The 21967-nt window shown below is 45.9% G+C and overlaps 1 protein-coding gene across 3 annotated transcripts in view; it reads left to right on the forward strand.

Annotated features, from left to right (window-relative positions):
• Nucleotides 1-21967, forward strand: part of LOC110524858 (solute carrier organic anion transporter family member 2A1) — a 50117-nt gene that overhangs the window by 15656 nt on the left and 12494 nt on the right. For all 3 annotated transcript variants that reach the window (XM_036978934.1, XM_036978935.1, XM_036978936.1), the window contains exons 2-9: nt 6060-6197; nt 6721-6883; nt 8148-8360; nt 9939-10037; nt 10319-10458; nt 14850-14922; nt 15315-15479; nt 21136-21331. In XM_036978934.1, the coding sequence (XP_036834829.1) occupies nt 6060-6197; nt 6721-6883; nt 8148-8360; nt 9939-10037; nt 10319-10458; nt 14850-14922; nt 15315-15479; nt 21136-21331 (1187 nt within the window). The remainder of the gene's footprint in view (nt 1-6059; nt 6198-6720; nt 6884-8147; nt 8361-9938; nt 10038-10318; nt 10459-14849; nt 14923-15314; nt 15480-21135; nt 21332-21967) is intronic.

The following is a 21967-nucleotide window of genomic DNA, read 5'->3' on the forward strand; positions in this document are numbered from 1 at the left end:
TATTTGTCCTTTTGTTACTTTTTTTTCCTTCTTTAAAAAAAAAAAACAGTTTCTCTTATTTTTATTTCTACATTGTTGGGAAGGAACCATAAGTAATCGTTTCACTGGTAGTCTACACCGGTGTTTTACGAAGTATTATGACAAATACTTTTTGGGTTAGCCATCTAGATTTGCTTTCAAACCTGAAACATATAATATTTGAATGTTTCTATTTTCACGGTTAGAGAGGCAGTAAAAAATATTTGATCCTTAAGTCTACAAAACTCTGAATTATAGCTCTACCCCCGAGGTACCCCGAGGTTTACATAGCAGTAGAGGATAATGTTGCCGGACTTGCCGTTCAAAACTAAATCGCAAAACAAAACAACAAAAACAAATTCAGCTCGTTTGGTTGCCTGAGCAACAAGCAGGTCTAGTCAAAACATTATCAATTAAAACTTTAATAGTTACAGGGACGACATTGTATCTGTTGTGTGAGCTAACTGAGCCAGGATTTAGTAGGAACGGTAAGCTTTCCAGAATCAGACTGAGGTTACCTTCCAAATAGCTCCCTATCCCCCTACATAGTGCACTAAATAGGGCTCCGGTCAATTGTGACACACTACAGTTGGGAGATGATTGTGCATCAGCCTGTCACTCGGCAGCTGGTAAATAGATTTACTACTGATGTTTTCATAATCCACTTCTAAACCTCAACATGTCCCCTCAGGCCTGGGATCAAATATAATACAATTTTATTTGTCACGAGCTTCATAAACAACAGCTGTAGACTAACAGTGAAATACTTACTTACGGGTCCTTTTCTAACAATTCAGAGAGAAAGATAAAAACGTTTTGAAATAGTGACATGAGGAATAACTAGAGTGAATAGCGAAAATAACATGGCTTCATACAGGAAGTACCAGGTAATAACGTGGCTTTATACAGGAAGTGCCAGGTAATAACGTGGCTTTATACAGGAAGTACCAGGTAATAACGTGGCTTTATACAGGAAGTACCAGGTAATAACGTGGCATTATACAGGAAGTACCAGGTAATAACGTGGCTTTATACAGGAAGTACCAGGTAATAACATGGTTATATACAGGGAGTACCAGGTAATAACTTGGCTATATACAGGGAGTACCAAGTAATAACATGGCTATATACAGGAAGTACCAGGTAATAACATGGTTATATACAGGGAGTACCAGGTAATAACATGACTATATACAGGAAGTACCAAGTAATAACATGGCTATATACAGGAAGTACCAGGTAATAACATGGTTATATACAGGCAGTACCAGGTAATACCATGGCTTTATACAGGGAGTACCAAGTAATAACATGGCTATATACAGGAAGTACCAGGTAATAACATGGCCAAGTACAGGAAGTACCCGGTAATAACATGGCTATATACAGGAAGTACCAGGTAATAACATGGCTATATACAGGAAGTACCAGGTAATAACGTGGCATAATACAGGAAGTACCAGGTAATAACGTGGCTTTATACAGGAAGTACCATGTAATAATGTGGCTTTATACAGGAAGTACCAGGTAATAACTTGGCTATATACAGGGAGTACCAAGTAATAACATGGCTATATACAGGAAGTACCAGGTAATAACATGGTTATATACAGGGAGTACCAGGTAATAACATGACTATATACAGGAAGTACCAAGTAATAACATGGCTATATACAGGGAGGTAATAACATGGGTATATACTGGAAGTACCAGGTAATAACATGGCTTAATACAGGAAGTACCAAGTAATAACATGGCTATATACAGGAAGTATCAGGTAATAACATGGTTATATACAGGCAGTGCCAAGTACAGGAAGTACCCGGTAATAACATGGCTATATACAGGAAGTACCAGGTAATAACATGGCTATATACAGGATGTACCATGTAATAACATGACTATATACAGGATGTACCAGGTAATTACATGGCTATATACAGGAAGTACCATGTAATAACATGGCCATATACAGGAACAACTTTACTTACTCATATTTATCTACTTTGAAACTACGTAGCATGTTAGCTAACCCTTCCCCTAACCCTAACCTTAACCCTTTAATCTTACTCCGAGCTAGCATTAGCCACCTAGCCACCAAGTTAAAGTTAGCAACAACACATTTCAATTCGTAGCGTATTGCACGAAACGGTTGATGGGCATCCACAGATGGATACATACCATACGAAACGTAACATATCATACAGACTGATACGAAATGCTCTGAGACCAGGTTGGTGCAGGAGATTTAGTGCAAAAAAGTGTTTGGGTGTGTATGTGTGTGTTGGGGTGTGTATGTGTGTGTTGGGGTGTGTATGTGTGTGTTGGGATGTGTGTGTTGGGGTGTGTATGTGTTTTGTGGTCAGTATGTGTTTTGGGGTGTGTATGTGTGTGTGTTGTGGTCTGTATGCGTGTTGGGGTGTGTTTGTGTGTGTGTTGGGGTGTGTGTTGGGGTGTTTGTGTGTGTGTTGTGGTCTGTATGTGTGTTGGGGTGTGTGTGTGTGTTGGTGTGTGTTAGTGTGTGTTTGTGTGTGTTGGTGTGTGTTGGGGTGTGTTGGGGTGTGTGTTGGGGTATGTGTTGGTGTGTGTGTGTGTGTTGGGGTGTGTGTTGGGGTGTGTGTTGGGCTGTGTGTTGGGGTGTGTGTTGGTGTGTGTTGGGGTGTGTGTGTGTGTGTAGTGCACTACTATGGGCCCTGGTCAAAAAAAAGTGCACTGCTGTAAAACGCTGATTCTCAAACAGCCTCCTGTCCCGTTTAACAGCCGGAGCAACAGCTACAGTGTCTACAGACGTGTGATTAGTTAAGCAAATAAATGCCAGGTTTGAAGTAAATGCCGTGTCTAAATGAATTGCTTAAAGAGGACCACAAATTGTTCACAAGGTTTCACGTTTGATTGGTTACATTAAATAATTCAGTCATCACTCAAAACAATGATGGGAATTATTCACTTTTTAATCGGCAGTAAGAAACTGTTAATCATTGACTGCTAACAGCTAAGATCTTCCCGCTAACTGGCAAACACAAAGAAAACGGACTACAACTTCAGTCAACAATTACAGAACCCAGAAATTGGCAGAGTGAAAAATTGCAGAAAATGCACAGTCAGGGAAGAGAATAACTATTCTGTCAAGGATTATATATGTTTTATGGAATTATGGAATTAAATAATGAACTATGCAAATGAGCGAAAGCTGTGTGAATGAAAGGAAATAGAGGCCTGGCTCAAATAGAGGCCTGGCTAATATAGAGGCCTGGCTAATATAGAGGCCTGGCTAATATAGAGGCCTGGCTAATATAGAGGCCTGTTGCTTCAGTGATTTAATGTAAATAAACGCTGGGGATATGAATTTAAGTTTTTACCGTAAATAGGGATTAAGGGTGCCATTTGGGAGTCAGGCTCAGCATGTTTGAAAGGGTGTCACAGTGACGTCTGTGCCCATCTGACTGACAGACAGACAGACAGACAGACAGACAGACAGACAGACAGACAGACAGACAGACAGACAGGTATAACAGACATACATACTGTACATACATACATACAGACAGACAGACAGACAGACAGACAGACAGACAGACAGACAGACACAGACAGACAGACAGACAGACAGACAGACAGACAGACAGACAGACAGACAGACAGACAGACAGACAGACAGACAGGTATAACAGACATACAGACATACAGACAGACATACATACATACATACATACATACAGACAGACATACATACAGACAGACAGACAGACAGACAGACAGACAGGACAGGACAGACCCAGTCCCCTCCCAGTTCCAGACCACTGGGCAGCAGCCAATGTAAATTTCATCACAGCTTGTCTTTGTGTCAGAGAAAAAAGATCCAAAGACAAGATTGTAAGCAAAGCAAACTTAAGTGATTCACTCCTCTCTTGAAGCGAAGTACAGGGTAAACAAACAGCTTAGCGTTCCTTAGACCTCCACGTACTGTTCTCTACTATAAGTTAAGTAAACCCACTGTTCTTTTGTATGTTCCTTTTTAAGACCTCTCTCTCAATATGAGAGAAAAAAGAACACAGAATGGGCATCAACACTGTCACACTGCCATCATCAATCACTGAACGCTATACTTTAATGTTTGTAAAGCATTGTACCTTTCGCAATGTGAACCAGTTGGATCTGGAAAGATGAGACAACATACGAGCTCTACCTGGAGATTACTCCTCCTAGCCTTTTATGGAAAAGCTAGGAGGATTAAGCAGTGAACTTTCAGGCAGAATAGGAGAAAATAGATTCAGTTTCCAATTGAAAACATTTTGACTGCAACTCCAGGTTGACATTTTTCATCCGCGACCTACAGTGTCTTCAGATGTATCTCAGCCAACCAGCTGGTGACGTCTGTGACCTACAGTGTCTTCAGATGTATCTCAGCCAACCAGCTGGTGACGTTTGCGACCTACAGTGTCTTCAGATGTATCTCAGCCAACCAGCTGGTGACATCAATGACCTACAGTGTCTTCAGATGTATCTCAGCCAACCAGCTGGTGACGTCGGCGACCTACAGTGTCTTCAGATGTATCTCAGCCAACCAGCTGGTGACGTTCTTGACCTACAGTGTCTTCAGATGTATCTCAGCCAACCAGCTGGTGACGTTCTTGACCTACAGTGTCTTCAGATGTATCTCAGCCAACCAGCTGGTGACATCCGCGACCTACAGTGTCTTCAGATGTATCTCAGCCAACCAGCTGGTGACGTCGGCGACCTACAGTGTCTTCAGATGTATCTCAGCCAACCAGCTGGTGACGTTCTTGACCTACAGTGTCTTCAGATGTATCTCAGCCAACCAGCTGGTGACGTCGGCGACCTACAGTGTCTTCAGATGCATCTCAGCCAACCAGCTGGTGACGTTCTTGACCTACAGTGTCTTCAGATGTATCTCAGCCAACCAGCTGGTGACGTCGGCGACCTACAGTGTCTTCAGATGTATCTCAGCCAACCAGCTGGTGACGTCGGCGACCTACAGTGTCTTCAGATGTATCTCAGCCAACCAGCTGGTGACGTTCTTGACCTACAGTGTCTTCAGATGTATCTCAGCCAACCAGCTGGTTTCATAACAGCCAGGTTTTCAACTGCTGTAAGCTACAGCGCTCTGAGTCTGTCGTCTCAGTCAGGAGCAGATGATGGAAACTCACTGACACTGGCAAACATAATCCTCTTTTTTTACTCTAAGTGCATCTCAAACGGTTCCTTATTCCCTAGATAGTCCACAACTTTTTTTTTCCAGAGCCCAAAGGTCAAAGGGTAATGCACTCTGTTGGTAGCAGGATGCCATTTGGGACATAGACAATAACGTTGTAATTAATTGTTGTTACTTTAGCTGGGTCTGGGTCTGGACTAGACAGCTGATGTGGGATGTGTTGCGTACTTTGGCTGGAGGCTAAAATAAAGGCTGTCCATCCATAGGCTGTCCATTTTCTCTATCTCTCTTCTCATTCTCTCTCTCGCTCTGTCTCTCTCTCCTGCGTCTCTCTCTCTCTTCTCATTCTCTCTCTCTCTGTCTCTCTCTCCTGCGTCTCTCTCTCTCTTCTCATTCTCTCTCTCTGTCTCTCTCTCCTGCGTCTCTATCTCTCCTAACTCTCTCTCTCTCTCCTGCCTCTCTCTCTCTCTCTCCTGCCTCTCTCGCTCTCCTGCCTCTCTCTCTCTCTCTCTCTAATGCCTCTCTCTCTCTCTTGCCTCTCTCTCTCTCCTGCCTCTCTCTCTCTCCTGCCTCTCTCTCTCTCTCCTGCCTCTCTCTCTCTCTCCTGCCTCTCTCTCTCTCTCCTGCCTCTCTCTCTCTCCTGCCTCTCTCTCTCTCTCTCTCTCTCCTGACTCTCTCTCTCTCCTCTCTCTCTCTCTCTCCTGCCTCTCTCTCCTGCCTCTCTCTCTCTCCTGCCTCTCTCTCTCTCCTGCATCTCTCTCTCTCCTGCCTCTGTCTCTCTCTCTCTCTCTCTCTCTCTCTCTTTTGCCTCTTTCTCTCCATCTCTCTCTCTCTCTCTCTCTCTAACGTATTGTCTCTCTCTATCTAGCTGTTTGTGCTGTGTCATGGCCTGCTGCAGCTCACCCAGCTGCTCTACAGTTCCTACTTTAAGAGCACCATCACCACCATCGAGAGACGCTTTGGCCTCAGCAGTTTCTCCTCTGGCACCATCTCCTCTCTGCACGAGGTAAGAGCCAACCAGTAACCACAGCTCGGTAAAGAAGTCATGTTAGATTCATCTCAGGTGGTGGTTAAAGAGTAGAAATGCATAAGCACTGGGTGGTGTTGTGATATGACTCGTTATATTAGTATTATGTGAGTATGCCACCCGCTTTTGTTGAAGCGCTGTCCGAGCCTTGCTACTAAGATAACGAGTAGAAAACAAGCAGCCATTCACTGAGTGTGTATTGCTACTGTATTCTCCTGGTCATAAGGTCTCTGACACACTCTCTTTCCCTCCCCCTTCTCTTTCTCTCTCTCTGCCCCCCCCCCCCGCCCCTTCTCTCGCTCTCTGTCCCTCCCCCCTACTCTCTGCCCCCCCCCCTTCTATCACTCTCTTTCCCTCCCCCTTCTCCCTTACTATCTCTGCCCCCCACCTCCCCTTCTCTCGCTCTCTGTCCCTCCCCCTTCTCTCTCTCTCTCTCTATCTGTCCCTCCCCCTACTCTCTGCCCCCTCCCTTCTCTCTCTCTCTGTCCCTTCCTCCCTCTAGGTGGGGAACACAATTCTGATAGTGTTTGTGAGTTACCTGGGCAGCAGGGTCCATCGGCCTCGTCTCATCGGACTGGGTGGTCTGCTGATGTCCATCAGCGCTCTCATCCTGGCCCTACCTCACTTCCTGTCCCAGCCCTATAACTATGACTCTGTCATACATGGTAAGATGTTGGGATGAAATGTATCTCTATTACAGCGACAGTACCCTGAAACACCAAGGATACACCACTACGTCAGAGGGTAGGTTGCATGGGTTGGGTTTCCATCACACAGAATATCGTAGAAAAGACTTGTTAGTCCAGGACTATTACCGTGTCCGGGAAACTGGTCCTGTGAGTTGTAAAACCTAGTCTATGGCAATGCAAGTATCATCCACAGTCAGTCTCTATAAACAGCAGTCCCAGTGTGTTGGACCTGGTTCCGCCTGTCATCGAGTGGATGGGTGGATTTAAAGTGGATGGGTGGATTTAGAGTGGATGGATGGATTTAAAGTGGATGGGTGGATTTAGAGTGGATGGATGGATTTAGAGTAGATGGATTTAGAGTGGATGGATGGATTTAGGGTGGATGGATTTAGAGTGAATGGATGGATTTAGAGTAGATGGATTTAGAGTGGATGGATGGATTTAGAGTAGATGGATTTAGAGTGGATGGATGGATTTAGGGTGGATGGATTTAGAGTGGATGGATGGATTTAGAGTGGATGGATTTAGAGTGGATGGATGGATTTAGAGTGGATGGATTTAGAGTGGATGGATGGATTTAGAGTGGATGGATTTAGAGTGGATGGATGGATTTAGAGTGGATGGTTTTAGAGTGGATGGATTTAGGGTGGATGGATTTAGAGTGGATGGATGGATTTAGAGTGGATGGATTTAGAGTGGATGGATGGATTTAGAGTGGATGGATGGATTTAGAGTGGTGGATTGTGGGAGCCAGGCTGGCTTGCAGGTGCTCTCTAGCTGAACCCGATCCGCATTCCTCAGATTGAAAATGTTCATCTCTGTGCACTCCAGGAAAGCCAAAAAGATGAGGACTGTCTCCCAGTCAGTTGTTTTAACTGAGAGCTCTGTTCACTCTCCTCCTCCCTAAGCTCACACACACACACGCACGCACGCACGCACACAAACACACACACACACACACATACACATACACACACACACACATACCCCCCCCCCCCCCCCCCCACCCCCGCACCCCACCCCCCCAGTAGGCTGGCTGATCTCCTCATTGTATCACTGAAGGGTCACATGAAACTCCAGGAACATGAACTCAGCTGTGTGTGTGTGTGTTTGTGTGTTTGTGTGTTTGTGTGTGTGTGTGTGTGTGTGTGTGTGTGTGTGTGTGTGTGTGTGTGTGTGTGTGTGTGTGTGTGTGTGTGTGTGTGTGTGTGGTTCACGTGAATGTGTGTGCTTTCTCCAGATCGCCAAGAACTGTGTTCCTTCCAGGGTCCCTCCAACACCACAGGGGCCTGTGGAAAGACAGAGATCAAGCGTATAGCAGACACCAACAACTTGTGGCTGCTCATGGCTATAGCTCAGCTGCTGTTCGGGGTGGGGTCTGTTCCCATACAACCCTTTGGTATCTCTTATGTGGATGACTTTGCCGGACGAGGCAACTCCCCCCTCTACATAGGTAAGAGGCCTGTAGCCTACTGAAACACTAGAACCTCTACATAGGTAAGAGGCCTGTAGCCTACTGAAACACTATAACCTCTACATAGGTAAGAGGCCTGTAGCCTACTGAAACACTATAACCTCTACATAGGTAAGAGGCCTGTAGCCTACTGAAACACTAGAACCTCTACATAGGTAAGAGGCCTGTAGCCTACTGAAACACTAGAACCTCTACATAGGTAAGAGGCCTGTAGCCTACTGAAACACTAGAACCTCTACATAGGTAAGAGGCCTGTAGCCTACTGAAACACTAGAACCTCTACATAGGTAAGAGGCCTGTAGCCTACTGAAACACTAGAACCTCTACATAGGTAAGAGGCCTGTAGCCTACTGAAACACTAGAACCTCTACATAGGTAAGAGGCCTGTAGCCTACTGAAACACTAGAACATCTACATAGGTAAGAGGCCTGTAGCCTACTGAAACACTAGAACCTCTACATAGGTAAGAGGCCTGTAGCCTACTGAAACACTAGAACCTCTACATAGGTAAGAGGCCTGTAGCCTACTGAAACACTAGAACCTCTACATAGGTAAGAGGCCTGTAGCCTACTGAAACACTAGAACATCTACATAGGTAAGAGGCCTGTAGCCTACTGAAACACTAGAACCTCTACATAGGTAAGAGGCCTGTAGCCTACTGAAACACTAGAACCTCTACATAGGTAAGAGGCCTGTAGCCTACTGAAACACTAGAACCTCTACATAGGTAAGAGGCCTGTAGCCTACTGAAACACTAGAACATCTACATAGGTAAGAGGCCTGTAGCCTACTGAAACACTAGAACCTCTACATAGGTAAGAGGCCTGTAGCCTACTGAAACACTAGAACCTCTACATAGGTAAGAGGCCTGTAGCTTACTGAAACACTAGAACCTCTACATAGGTAAGAGGCCTGTAGCCTACTGAAACACTAGAACCTCTACATAGGTAAGAGGCTTGTAGATAACTGAAACACTAGAACCTCTACATAGGTAAGAGGCTTGTAGATAACTGAAACACTAGCCCCTCTACATAGGTAAGAGGCCTGTAGATAACTCGAACACTAGTATAATAATAAATATCAGACACAATGACAGCTACATACCAGCCTGCATCCCACTGCTGGCTTGCCTCTGAAGCTAAGCACGGTTGGTTCTGGTCAGTTCCTGGACGGGAGACCAGATGCTGCTGGAAGTGGTGTTGGAGGGCCAGTAGGAGGCACTCTTTCCTCTGGTCTAAAGAAATGCCCCACAGCAATGATTAGGGACATTGCCCTGAGTAGGGTGCCACCTTTCGGATGGGATGTTAAACGGGTATCCTGACTCTCTGTGGTCACTAAAGATCCCATGGAAATTATCGTAAGAGTAGGGGTGTTATCTAAGGGTCCTGGCTAAATTCCAAATCTGGCCCTCGTACCATCACGGCCACCAAATCACCCCCAACTTCCAATTGGCTCAATCATCCCCTGTAACTATTCCCCAGGTCATTGCTGTAAATGAGAATGCGTTCTCAGTCAACCTCCCTGGTAAAAGATCTTGACTGTCTCTTTTCTCCTCAGCCATCCTGTTTGCTCTGTCTGTGTTTGGACCCGCCTTCGGCTTCCTGCTGGGCTCCGTCATGCTGAGGATCTATGTGGACGTGGACAGAACCGGCTCAGGTAGGTACTGTGTTTGGATCGTCACATTGGTGGCCGAGGTTTGGTGGCTGGTTTAGAGGGTGGGATTGTATGGCTTGGGCTCATAGTGAAAAGCTGTTAACGATGTGTTTCTGTCTCTGTTCCTGCCTTGGTCTCTCTGTTACGATCTCAATCTCTCTCTGTCCTTTCTCCTCCTCTCTCCCTCCATTTAACTTTCCTCTCTCTCTCTCTCTCTCTCTCTCTCTCTCTCCCTCTCTCTTCACACCCTCCCTCTAAATTTCCTCTCTCCTCTCTCCCTCCAGTCACCAACGCTGAGCTGGCCCCTACAGACCCTCGCTGGGTGGGTGCGTGGTGGATGGGCCTCCTCATCTCCTCTGCCAGCCTAGCTCTGACCTCCATCCCATACTTCTTCTTTCCTCGCAGCATGCTGCTGCAAGGCAATGTGGGTAACACTCCGTCACTAAAGTTCTGTCCCAAAATGCACCCTATTCCCTATATAGTGAACGACCTTTGACCAGGGGTCCTATTCCCTACATAGTGAACGACCTTTGACCAGGGGCCCTATTCCCTACATAGTGAACGACCTTTGACCAGGGGTCCTATTCCCTACACAGTGAACGACCTTTGACCAGGGGTCCTATTCCCTACATAGTGAACGACCTTTGACCAGGGGCCCTATTCCCTACATAGTGAACGACCTTTGACCAGGGGTCCTATTCCCTACATAGTGAACGACCTTTGACCAGGGGTCCTATTCCCTACATAGTGAACGACCTTTGACCAGGGGTCCTATTCCCTACATAGTGAACGACCTTTGACCAGGGGTCCTATTCCCTACATAGTGAACGACCTTTGACCAGGGGTCCTATTCCCTACATAGTGAACGACCTTTGACCAGGGGTCCTATTCCCTACATAGTGAACGACCTTTGACCAGGGGTCCTATTCCCTACATAGTGAACGACCTTTGACCAGGGGATGCGTTTGGGATGCAGCCATAAATGCTTAGAATTTGCTTATGAATGTTTCATAAAGTCTGTATGTTGGTACGTGTCACATAAGGTGTTACTAAAATTCCCTTGAGAATCAAAAAACATTCCCCAAACCAATGAGCATTGCTATGCTAGTTTACTTAATAATTCCCCTTCTCACAATACTATCTTCCTCAGGTTGTAAGACCAGGGCCCAGACGCTAATAATAATATCTATCGTCGTGTGTCATTATATTGAATGACTTGAAATATCTACAGCTTAAAAGGAAATATTTTCTGGGTAAATTATTCTCAGGTTATTACTGACCTCTTCTGGTGTGGAGCCAGTAGTGCAAATGAGTGTTACTGTAGACCTGTAACACAAAGCAGGGCCTAGACTAGTGTCCTGTCCAGGGGGTGTCCTGGTACATCATGCTGTCTCACTACAGTATCAGGAGATAGACTAGTGTCCTGTCCAGGGGGTGTACTGGTACATCATGCTGTCGCACTACAGTATCAGGAGATAGACTAGTGTCCTGTCCAGGGGGTGTACTGGAACATCATGCTGTCTCACTACAGTATCAGGAGATATACTAGTGTCCTGTCCAGGGGGTGTACTGGTACACCATGCTGTCTCACTACAGTATCAGGAGATAGACTAGTGTCCTGTCCAGGGGGTGTACTGGTACACCATGCTGTCTCACTACAGTATCAGGAGATAGACTAGTGTCCTGTCCAGGGGGTGTACTGGTACACCATGCTGTCTCACTACAGTATCAGGAGATAGACTAGTGTCCTGTCCAGGGGGTGTACTGGTACACCATGCTGTCTCACTACAGTATCAGGAGATAGACTAGTGTCCTGTCCAGGGGGTGTACTGGTACACCATGCTGTCTCACTACAGTATCAGGAGATAGACTAGTGTCCTGTCCAGGGGGTGTACTGGTACATCATGCTGTCTCACTACAGTATCAGGAGATAGACTAGTGTCCTGTCCAGGGGGTGTACTGGTACATCATGCTGTCTCACTACAGTATCAGGAGATAGACTAGTGTCCTGTCCAGGGGGTGTACTGGTACATCATGCTGTCTCACTACAGAGACAGGAGATAGACTAGTGTTCTGTCCAGGGGGTGTACTGGAACATCACGCTGTCTCACTACAGTATCAGGAGATAGACTAGTGTTCTGTCCAGGGGGTGTACTGGTACGGCAAGCTGTCTCACTACAGACACAGGAGATACACTAGTGTCCTGTCCAGGGGGTGTACTGGAACATCAGAAACAGGAGATAGACTAGTGTCCTGTCCAGGGGGTGTACTGTTACATCAAGCTGCCTCACTACAGAAACAGGAGATAGACTAGTGTCCTGTCCAGGGGGTGTCCTGGTACATCACACCGTCTCACTACAGAAACAGGAGATAGACTAGTGTCCTGTCCAGGGGGTATACTGGTACATCACGCTGTCTCACTACAGTATCAGGAGATAGACTAGTGTTCTGTCCAGGGGGTGTACTGGTACGGCAAGCTGTCTCACTACAGACACAGGAGATACACTAGTGTCCTGTCCAGGGGGTGTACTGGAACATCAGAAACAGGAGATAGACTAGTGTCCTGTCCAGGGGGTGTACTGTTACATCAAGCTGCCTCACTACAGAAACAGGAGATAGACTAGTGTCCTGTCCAGGGGGTGTCCTGGTACATCACACCGTCTCACTACAGAAACAGGAGATAGACTAGTGTCCTGTCCAGGGGGTATACTGGTACATCACGCTGTCTCACTACAGTATCAGGAGATAGACTAGTGTTCTGTCCAGGGGGTGTACTGGTACGGCAAGCTGTCTCACTACAGACACAGGAGATACACTAGTGTCCTGTCCAGGGGGTGTACTGGAACATCAGAAACAGGAGATAGACTAGTGTCCTGTCCAGGGGGTGTACTGTTACATCAAGCTGCCTCACTACAGAAACAGGAGATAGACTAGTGTCCTGTCCAGGGGGTGTCCTGGTACATCACACCGTCTCACTACAGAAACAGGAGATAGACTAGTGTCCTGTCCAGGGGTGTCCTGGTACATCAAGCTGCCTCACTACAGGAACAGGAGATAGACTACAGTCATGGCCAAAAGTTTTGAGAATGACACAAATATTAATTTTCACAAAGTCTGCTGCCTCAGTTTGTATGATGGCAATTTGCATATACTGCAGAATGTTATGGAGAGTGATCAGATGAATTGCAAAGTCCCTCTTTGCCATGCAAATGAACTGAATCCCCCAAAACATATTCACTGCATTTCAGCCCTGCCACAAAAGGACCAGCTGACATAATGTCAGTGATTCTCTCGTTAACACAGGTGTGAGTGTTGACGAGGACAAGGCTGGAGATCACTCTGTCATGCTGATTGAGGTCGAATAACAGACTGGAAGTTTCAAAAGGAGGGTGGTGCTTGGAATCATTGTTTTTCCTCTGTCAGCCATGGTTACCTGCAAGGAAACGCGTGCCGTCATCATTGCTTTGCACAAAAAGGGCTTCACAGGCAAGAATATTGCTGCCAGTAAGATTGCACCTAAATCAAACATTTATCAGATCATCAATAACTTCAAGGAGAGCGGTTCAATTGTTGTGAAGAAGGCTTCAGGGCGCCCAAGAAAGTCCAGCAAGCGCCAGGACCGTCTCCTAAAGTTGATTCAGCTGTGGGATCGGGGCACCACCAGTACAGAGCTTGCTCAGGAATGGCAGCAGGCAGGTGTGAGTGCATCTGCACGCACAGTTAGGTGAAGACTTTTGGAGGATGGCCTGGTGTCAAGAAGGGCAGCAAAGAAGTCACTTCTCTCCAGGAAAAACATCAGGGACAGACTGATAGGGTACAGGGATTGGACTGCTGAGGACCTGGGTAAAGTCATTTTCTCTGATGAATCCCCTTTCCGATTGTTTGGGCCATCCGGAATAAAGCTTGTCCAGAGAAGACAAGGTGAGCGCTACCATCAGTCCTGTGTCATGCCAACAGTAAAGCATCCTGAGACCATTAATGTGTGGGGTTGCTTCTCAGCCAAGGGAGTGGGCTCACTCACAATTTTGCCTAAGAACACAACCATGAATAAAGAATGGTACCAACACATCCTCCGAGAGAAACTTCTCCCAACCATCCAGGAACAGTTTGGTGACGAACAATGCCTTTTCCAGCATGATGGAGCACCTTGCCATAAGGCAAAAGTGATAACTAAGTGGCTCGGGGAATAAAACATTGATATTTTGGGTCCATGGGCAGGAAACTCCCCAGACGTTAATCCCATTGAGAACTTGTGGTCAATCCTCAAGAGATGGGTGGACAAACAAAACCCCACAAACTCCAAGCATTGATTATGCAAGAATGGGGTGCCATCAGTCAGGATGTGGCCCAGAAGTTAATTGACAGCATGTCAGGGCGGATTGCAGAGGTCTTGAAAAAGAAGGGTCAACACTGCAAATATTGACTCTTTGCATCAACTTCATGTAATTGTCAATAAAAGCCTTTGACACGTATGAAATGCTTGTAATTATACTTCAGTATTCCATAGTAACATCTGCCAAAAATATCTAAAGACACTGAAGCAGCAAACTTTGTGGAAATTAATATTTGTGTCATTCTCAAAACTTTGGCCACGACTGTAGTGTCCTGTCCAGGGGGTGTACTCGTATATGTCAAGACTCTCTCTCTCTCTCTCTCTCTCTGTCTCTCTCTCTCTCTATAAAACATTTTGAATAATGAAATAAAAACTGCTTCTCTTTTGCTTTCGTCACCCCTCTGAAACTATTTGTTTTCCAAAATAAAAGCTCAAATTATGCTTCTGCCATACTTAAACCTGAATGTATTATTTCCTTGCAGAGTGGAACTGAAGCTGCCATTCAGAATGAAGAATCCAAAAAGCCAGACTTCTCAATGCTTGATTTCCTGAAGAGTAAGTCCTCTACACACACACACACACACACACACACACACACACACACACACACACACACACACACACACACACACACACACACACCAGCCATTGGCTGATCGACTAACACATTTGTAAATATTGCTGACAGGCATGATTACAACAACACAGCTCAACCTTTCCATCGCTAGGAGATGTAGTCACTGTTGTTTGTTCTGGTCCCTCTGACCATTGTTTTGAGAAACTTGTTTCACACATGAATTGTACACTTGTATTGTGTGTTTTATAGGAGTTCACAGAGAATCTGCCTGGTAGCTACAGTATTTCTTAGTGAACTGACTAATTTATTTGTGTACGTCTGTGTGTGTGTTTATGTGTCTGTCTGTCCTCTTCTGTTCCTCTCACCCCAGTGTTCCCCAGGCTGTTTGTCCGTCTCCTCCTCAGTCCCCTGTTCCTGCTGTTGGTTCTGTCTCAGTGCTGTTTCTCTTCAGTCATCGCTGGCCTCGCCACCTTCCTCACCAAGTTCCTGGAGAGACAGTACAGTACGACCACCGCTTACAGCAACCTGCTCATAGGTCAGTACAGTACAAATGTCTGCTCATAGGTCAGTACAGTACCACTGTCTGCTCATAGGTCAGTACAGTACAACTGCCTGCTCATAGGTCAGTACAGTACCACTGTCTGCTCATAGGTCAGTACAGTTCCACTGCCTCCTCATAGGTCAGTACAGTTCCACTGCCTCCTCATAGGTCAGTACAGTACCACTGCCTCCTCATAGGTCAGTTCTACTGCCTGCTCATAGGTCAGTACAGTACCACTGCTTCCTCATAGGTCAGTACAGTTCCACTGCCTCCTCATAGGTCAGTACAGTACCACTGCCTCCTCATAGGTCAATACAGTTCCACTGCCTCCTCATAGGTCAGTACAGTACCACTGTCTCCTCATAGGTCAGTTCCAGGGACTGTAGTGACACCTCTTGCAGTGCGTTTAGACCACTGCGCCACTCGGGAGCACAAAATACTCACCACACAGACAAACAGAGAGACACACATTTTAAATACTTTATTTGAATCCACAAAGTCACATTACTGTTGAGAAGAATTCACACATGGATATATGGAAACATAAAAGGACCCCTCTTCTCCAGACAGCAAGGCTGCCTACGACAGCTGACAGAGCAGTGCCTCGTTAGCTGCTTTGTCCTAAGCAGGCCTGCGTACACACACACACACACACACACACACACACACACACACACACACACACACACACACACACACACACACACACACACTATGTACCAAAACAATGTGGGGGAAACATCTTGAATCTCCTAATTTCTTCCCAGCTAAATTAATCTACATTTTAGGCCATTTTTTTATACGTTTGATTCACACTATTTTGAGGTAAAAATCGGAGTATAATGTATGGATGGATGTCAACCCCAACACATGTCATTGTCACCAATCAACTGCATTGCAGTTAAATAAAAATATATTTAAAAAAGACTGACTACCTCCTCTTCTGATTTTGTGTATGCTAGCTATGCTAATCAGTTAACATTTAGCAGTCAGTTCTTCTAGACATGAAAAATAAACAACTTCTAATTGTAAAACAGCAAAAAAACAGACAAATATATCCAATACAAGACTCCAGTAACCACATGGTGGGTCTGTTACAACACATAAATCATGACGGATTTTTACAAATATCCACTTTGTTAAATCAGATTTGTTGAATGTGCTCCAATCTGAGCAATGGAACGGTCTGCGTTCAATCAAACCCCTTCACCACATCTTTGTGGAACAGATGAAATGGGGGTACAACATTTATCCCAAGTCCTCTGAGTCAGAGAGGGTGGGGGGGGGGGGGATGTTGCCTTAATCGACATCCACATCTTCGGCGCCCGGGGAACAGTGTGTTAACTGCCAACGCTCTAACCACTAGGCTTCCTGCCGCCCCAACGCTCTAACCACTAGGCTTCCTGCCGCCCCAACGCTCTACCCACTAGGCTTCCTGCAGCCCCAACGCTCTAACCACTAGGCTTCCTGCCGCCCCAACGCTCTAACCACTAGGCTTCCAGCAGCCCCAACGCTCTAACCACTAGGCTTCCTGCCGCCCCAACGCTCTAACCACTAGGCTTTCTGCTGCCCCAACGCTCTAACCACTAGGCTTCCTGCTGCCCCAACGCTCTACCCACTAGGCTTCCTGCCGCCCCAACGCTCTAACCACTAGGCTACCTGCCGCCCCAACGCTCTAACCACTAGGCTTCCTGCCGTCCCAACGCTCTAACCACTAGGCTTCCTGCCGCCCCAACGCTCTAACCACTAGGCTTCCTGCCACCCCAACGCTCTAACCACTAGGCTTCCTGCCGTCCCAACGCTCTAACCACTAGGCTTCCTGCCGCCCCAACGCTCTAACCACTAGGCTTCCTGCCACCCCAACGCTCTAACCACTAGGCTTCCTGCCGCCCCAACGCTCTAACCACTAGGCTACCTGCCGCCCCAACGCTCTAACCACTAGGCTTCCTGCCGCCCCAGCGCTCTAACCACTAGGCTACGTGCCGCCCCATAGATCAATGATGTATGTGTTTCCTTATTGATCCACTATGTGAAACAGATTAAGTATGGTGAATCTGATCCTACTCGCTCTTTACCCTACTCTACGGCTGGTATTGATAGTTGGCATGGGTTACAGTTGGCATGGGTTACAGTTGGCATGGAGATGAAGACACAGATCTCTGTTCTTCACTTGGGCTTGTTATGATAATGGTTTACGTCAAAGAGTTTAACGTACTGTAGTTGTGGATGAATGACGACTGTTGTGGTGTTGAAAGGCTGTCTAAGGATGCTGGTAGAGAGTGAGCTTTTAGACCGTATTATATCTGGTGTCTAGTCCTTTCTCAGCATTCATCTATGTGTATTTACTGTGGGATCAGCAGTATAGTCTGGGACAGAGGTTGCACCACAGGCACGACAGTTACCACAGGCACCACAGTTACCACAGGCACCACAGGTTCAAAAGTGGTGTGTAAAAATTCATTATTGTCTTTTTTAGGGCCTGGAGTTTTTCCTGATCTCATGACCTGTTCAGGTCTTATTATATACATATATATATATAGCTTCCCTTTTCATCTGTCCTATGACTATATGGCTTTGGGGTGTGAATTGGAAAACACTCCTGGCCTAAGGTGGATCAGACCCTTCAAACTACCACGTGTTCACAGTATCTGTGTAGACCGCTCTGTGACGGAAGTTGTAGAACCTGTACTTTTGCACCACAAACATTTGTGAATAATCACCAGCAGTGGAAATAATATGCCAACATTACAGGACTAACAAACTGACTGACTAACCTTTCCAGGAACAGTATGCCTTCGGTAGAAGCAACAGATCATGTCATACTCTTTATCCTGTGCCAAACACATTTATTCAGTTGAGTCTACGTTATTAACGTTAGCTGCTGGCTACATGATTGCATCAGTCTGGCCAGCTAATGTTAGCCAGCTAGCTATCTAGCTACGCTACTAAAGCTAACGTTAGTAGTTTTGTGAGCTAGCTGTAGATTGGATCAATCTAGCTAGTTTTAGAGGACGGCTAAACTGCTTTTATTAACACATACAGTGCCTTCAGAAAGTATTCATACCCCATGACGTATTCCACATTTTGTTGAGTCACAGCTGTGTTTGAAAGTTACTGCTCGACTGAGGGACCTTACAGATAATTGTATGTGTGCAGAGATGAGGTAGTCGTTCAAAAAAAATCATGTTTATTGCTTACAGAGTGAGTCCATTTTTACTCCTGAAATGATTTAGGATTGCCATAACAAAGGGGATGAATACTTATTGACTCAAGACGTTTCAACTTTTCATTTTCATTTTGAAAACATGAAAGTATTCACCCCCTTGGCATTTTTCCTATTATGTTGCCTTAAAAACTGTAATTATAATAGATTTTTTTTGGGGGGTTGGGGTTGTATAATTTGATTTACATAACATACCTCCCACTTTGAAGTTTGAAACAATTGTGAAACAAACAAGAAATAAGACAAGAAAACAGAAAGCTTGAGCGTGCATAAATATTCCTCCCCCCAAATCAATACTTTCTAGAGACTGCTTTTGCAGCAATTACAGCTGCAAGTCTCTTGGGGTATGTCTCTATAAGCTTGGCACATCTAGTCATTGGGATGTTTGCCCATTCTTCAAGGCAAAACTGTTCCAGCTCCTTCAAGTTGGATGGGTTCCTGCTGGTGTACAGCAATCTTTAAGGCATACCACAGATTCTCAATTGGATTGAGGTCTGGGCTTTGACTAGGCCATTCCAAGTCATTTAAATGTTTCCTCTTAAACCACTCGAGTGTTGCTTTAGCAGTATGCTTAGGGTCATTGTCCTGCTGGAAGACTGAAACAGATTTCCCTAAAAAATATCCCTGTATTTAGCGCCATCCATCATTCCTTCAATTCTGACCAGTTTCCCAGTCCCTGCCGATGAAAAACAGCATGATGCTGTCACCACCATGCTTCACTGTGGGGATGGTTTTCTCGGGGTGATGAGAGGTGTTGGGTTTGCGCCAGACATAGTGTTTTCCTTGATGGCCAAAAAGCTACATTTTAGTCTCATCTGACCAGAGTACCTTCTTCCATATGTTTGGGGAGTCTCCCACATGCCATTTAGTGAACACCAAACGTGTTTTCTTGTTTTTTTCTTTAAGCAATGGCTTTTTTCTGTCCACTCTTCTGTAAAGCCCAGCTCTGTGGAGTGTACAGCTTAAAGTGGTCCTATGGACAGATACTCCAATCTCCGCTGTGGAGCTTTGCAGCTCCTTCAGGGTTATCTTTGGTCTCGTTGTTGCCTCTCTGATTAATGCCCTCCTTGCCTGGTCTGTGAGTTTTGGTGGGTGACCCTCTCTTGACAGGTTTGTTGTGGTGCCATATTCTTTCCATTTTTTAAAAATGGATTTAATGGTGCTCCGTGGGATGTTCAAAGTTTCTGATATTTTTTTATAACCCAACCCTGATCTGTACTTCCCCACAACTTTGTCCCTGACCTGTTTGGAGAGCTCCTTGGTCTTCATGGTGCCGCTTGCTTACTGGTGCCCCTTGCTTAGTGGTGTTGGAAACTCTGGGGCTTTTCAGAACAGGTGTATATATACTGAGATCACGTGACACTTAGCACACAGGTGGACTTTATTTAACTAATTATGTGACTTCTGAAGGCAATTGGTTGCACCAGATCTTATTTAGGGGCTTCATAGCAAAGGGGGTACATATGCACTCACCACTTTTCAGGTTTTATTTGTTTGTTTTTACATTTCACTTCACCAACTGGGACTATTTTGTGTATGTCCATTACATGAAATCCAAATAAAAATCCATTGAAAAACGCCAAGGGGGATGGAAACTTTAGCAAGGCACTGTACACTTTGAATTGCTGGGGTATTGTGTGTAGGCCAATGACAAAAAGAAACGTGTGAAATCCCAGGTTGTATTCACTAGACCAAAACAACGGGGCTGAAATTGGCGGAGGTACGTAAACGTCAACTTGTTCAGTAAGAGACTTCTTATCAATTGCAATTTTATTTCTCTGTTTTTTTTTTCTATGACGTGAACTAATAAATGTCTGGTAAACGCGTTTGGTGCTGCTGCTTTTGGAAAATGGTACGGCGGCACCATAACGGATTGAAAAGTATTGGGGCAAATGCTGTCTGGCCACACGTTATCAGCTCTGATCTGGGTATATTCAGTGTTTTTTTTTTTGTTTTTTTTTTCACCTAAACAAGTCAGTTAAGAACAAATTCTTATTTTCAATGACGGCCTAGGAACAGTGGTTTAACTGCCTGTTCACGGGCAGAATGACAGATTTTGTACCTTGTCAGCTCGGGGATTTGAACTTGCAACCTTCCGGTTACTAGTCCAACGCTCTAACTAGGCTACCCTGCCGCCGGTATCAGTCTCTGTAACATTCCACTCCTTGTACTCTGTGTCTTGTACAATGTAATAGCTAATCATAGACTGGCAACCAGGCTAGCGTTTGTATGCCTGAGACAATTAAGTTGATCGTGTCTTTCAGTGAAGACAAATCAGCTCGCTATGCACTCTTTCAGACTATCTCTGTCTTTGTAGTTCTGTATGTAGAGATCGATACAGATACAAAGAGACAAGTATACAGATACATACTGTGGAGAACGTTTTTAAATCTATTCTGCTCTCAAAAATCTTGTCTTCTCCCTCAGGTGCGGTGAACCTTCCGTCCGTTGCCGTGGGGATGCTGGTGGGCGGAGTCATCATGAAGAGGACCGGTCTCTCTCTGAAGACCATCCCTCGTTTTTCTGTCGCCATGCTCACCATCTCTGTCCTCCTCATCATCCCTCTCTTCTTCATGGGCTGCCCCACACAGAGGGTGGCGGAGGTCAACTACACACCCAATGGGTGAGTCAGAGAAGGGATCTGCATCTTTGCCAAACAGTTACATATTTGGAGGGCCTTGTCCTGGTTGTTTGGATCATGTAGCACTGACCGATTGGGCCATGTAGCACTGGTTGATTGGGCTGTGTCCTGGTGGATTGGGCTGTGTCCTGGTTGATTGGGCCATGTCCTGGTTGATTGGGCCGTGTCCTGGTTGATTGGGCCGTGTCCTGGTTGATTGGGCCGTGTCCTGGTTGATTGGGCCGTGTCCTGGTTGATTGGGCCGTGTCCTGGTTGATTGGGCCATGTCCTGGTGGATTGGGCCGTGTCCTGATTGATTGGGCCATGTAGCACTGGTTGATTGGGCCGTGTCCTGGTTGATTGGGCCATGTAGCACTGGTTGATTGGGCTGTGTCCTGGTTGATTGGGCCATGTCCTGGTGGATTGGGCCATGTCCTGGTGGTTTGGGCCGTGTCCTGGTTGATTGGGCCATGTAGCACTGGTTGATTGGGCCGTGTCCTGGTTGATTGGCCCGTGTCCTGGTTGATTGGGCCATGTCCTGGTGGATTGGGCCATGTCCTGGTTGATTGGGCCATGTAGCACTGGTTGATTGGGCCGTGTCCTGGTTGATTGGGCCGTGTCCTGGTTGATTGGGCCGTG

The sequence above is a fragment of the Oncorhynchus mykiss genome, chromosome 5, assembly GCF_013265735.2.
Source record: "Oncorhynchus mykiss isolate Arlee chromosome 5, USDA_OmykA_1.1, whole genome shotgun sequence".
NCBI classification, from domain to species: domain Eukaryota; kingdom Metazoa; phylum Chordata; class Actinopteri; order Salmoniformes; family Salmonidae; genus Oncorhynchus; species Oncorhynchus mykiss.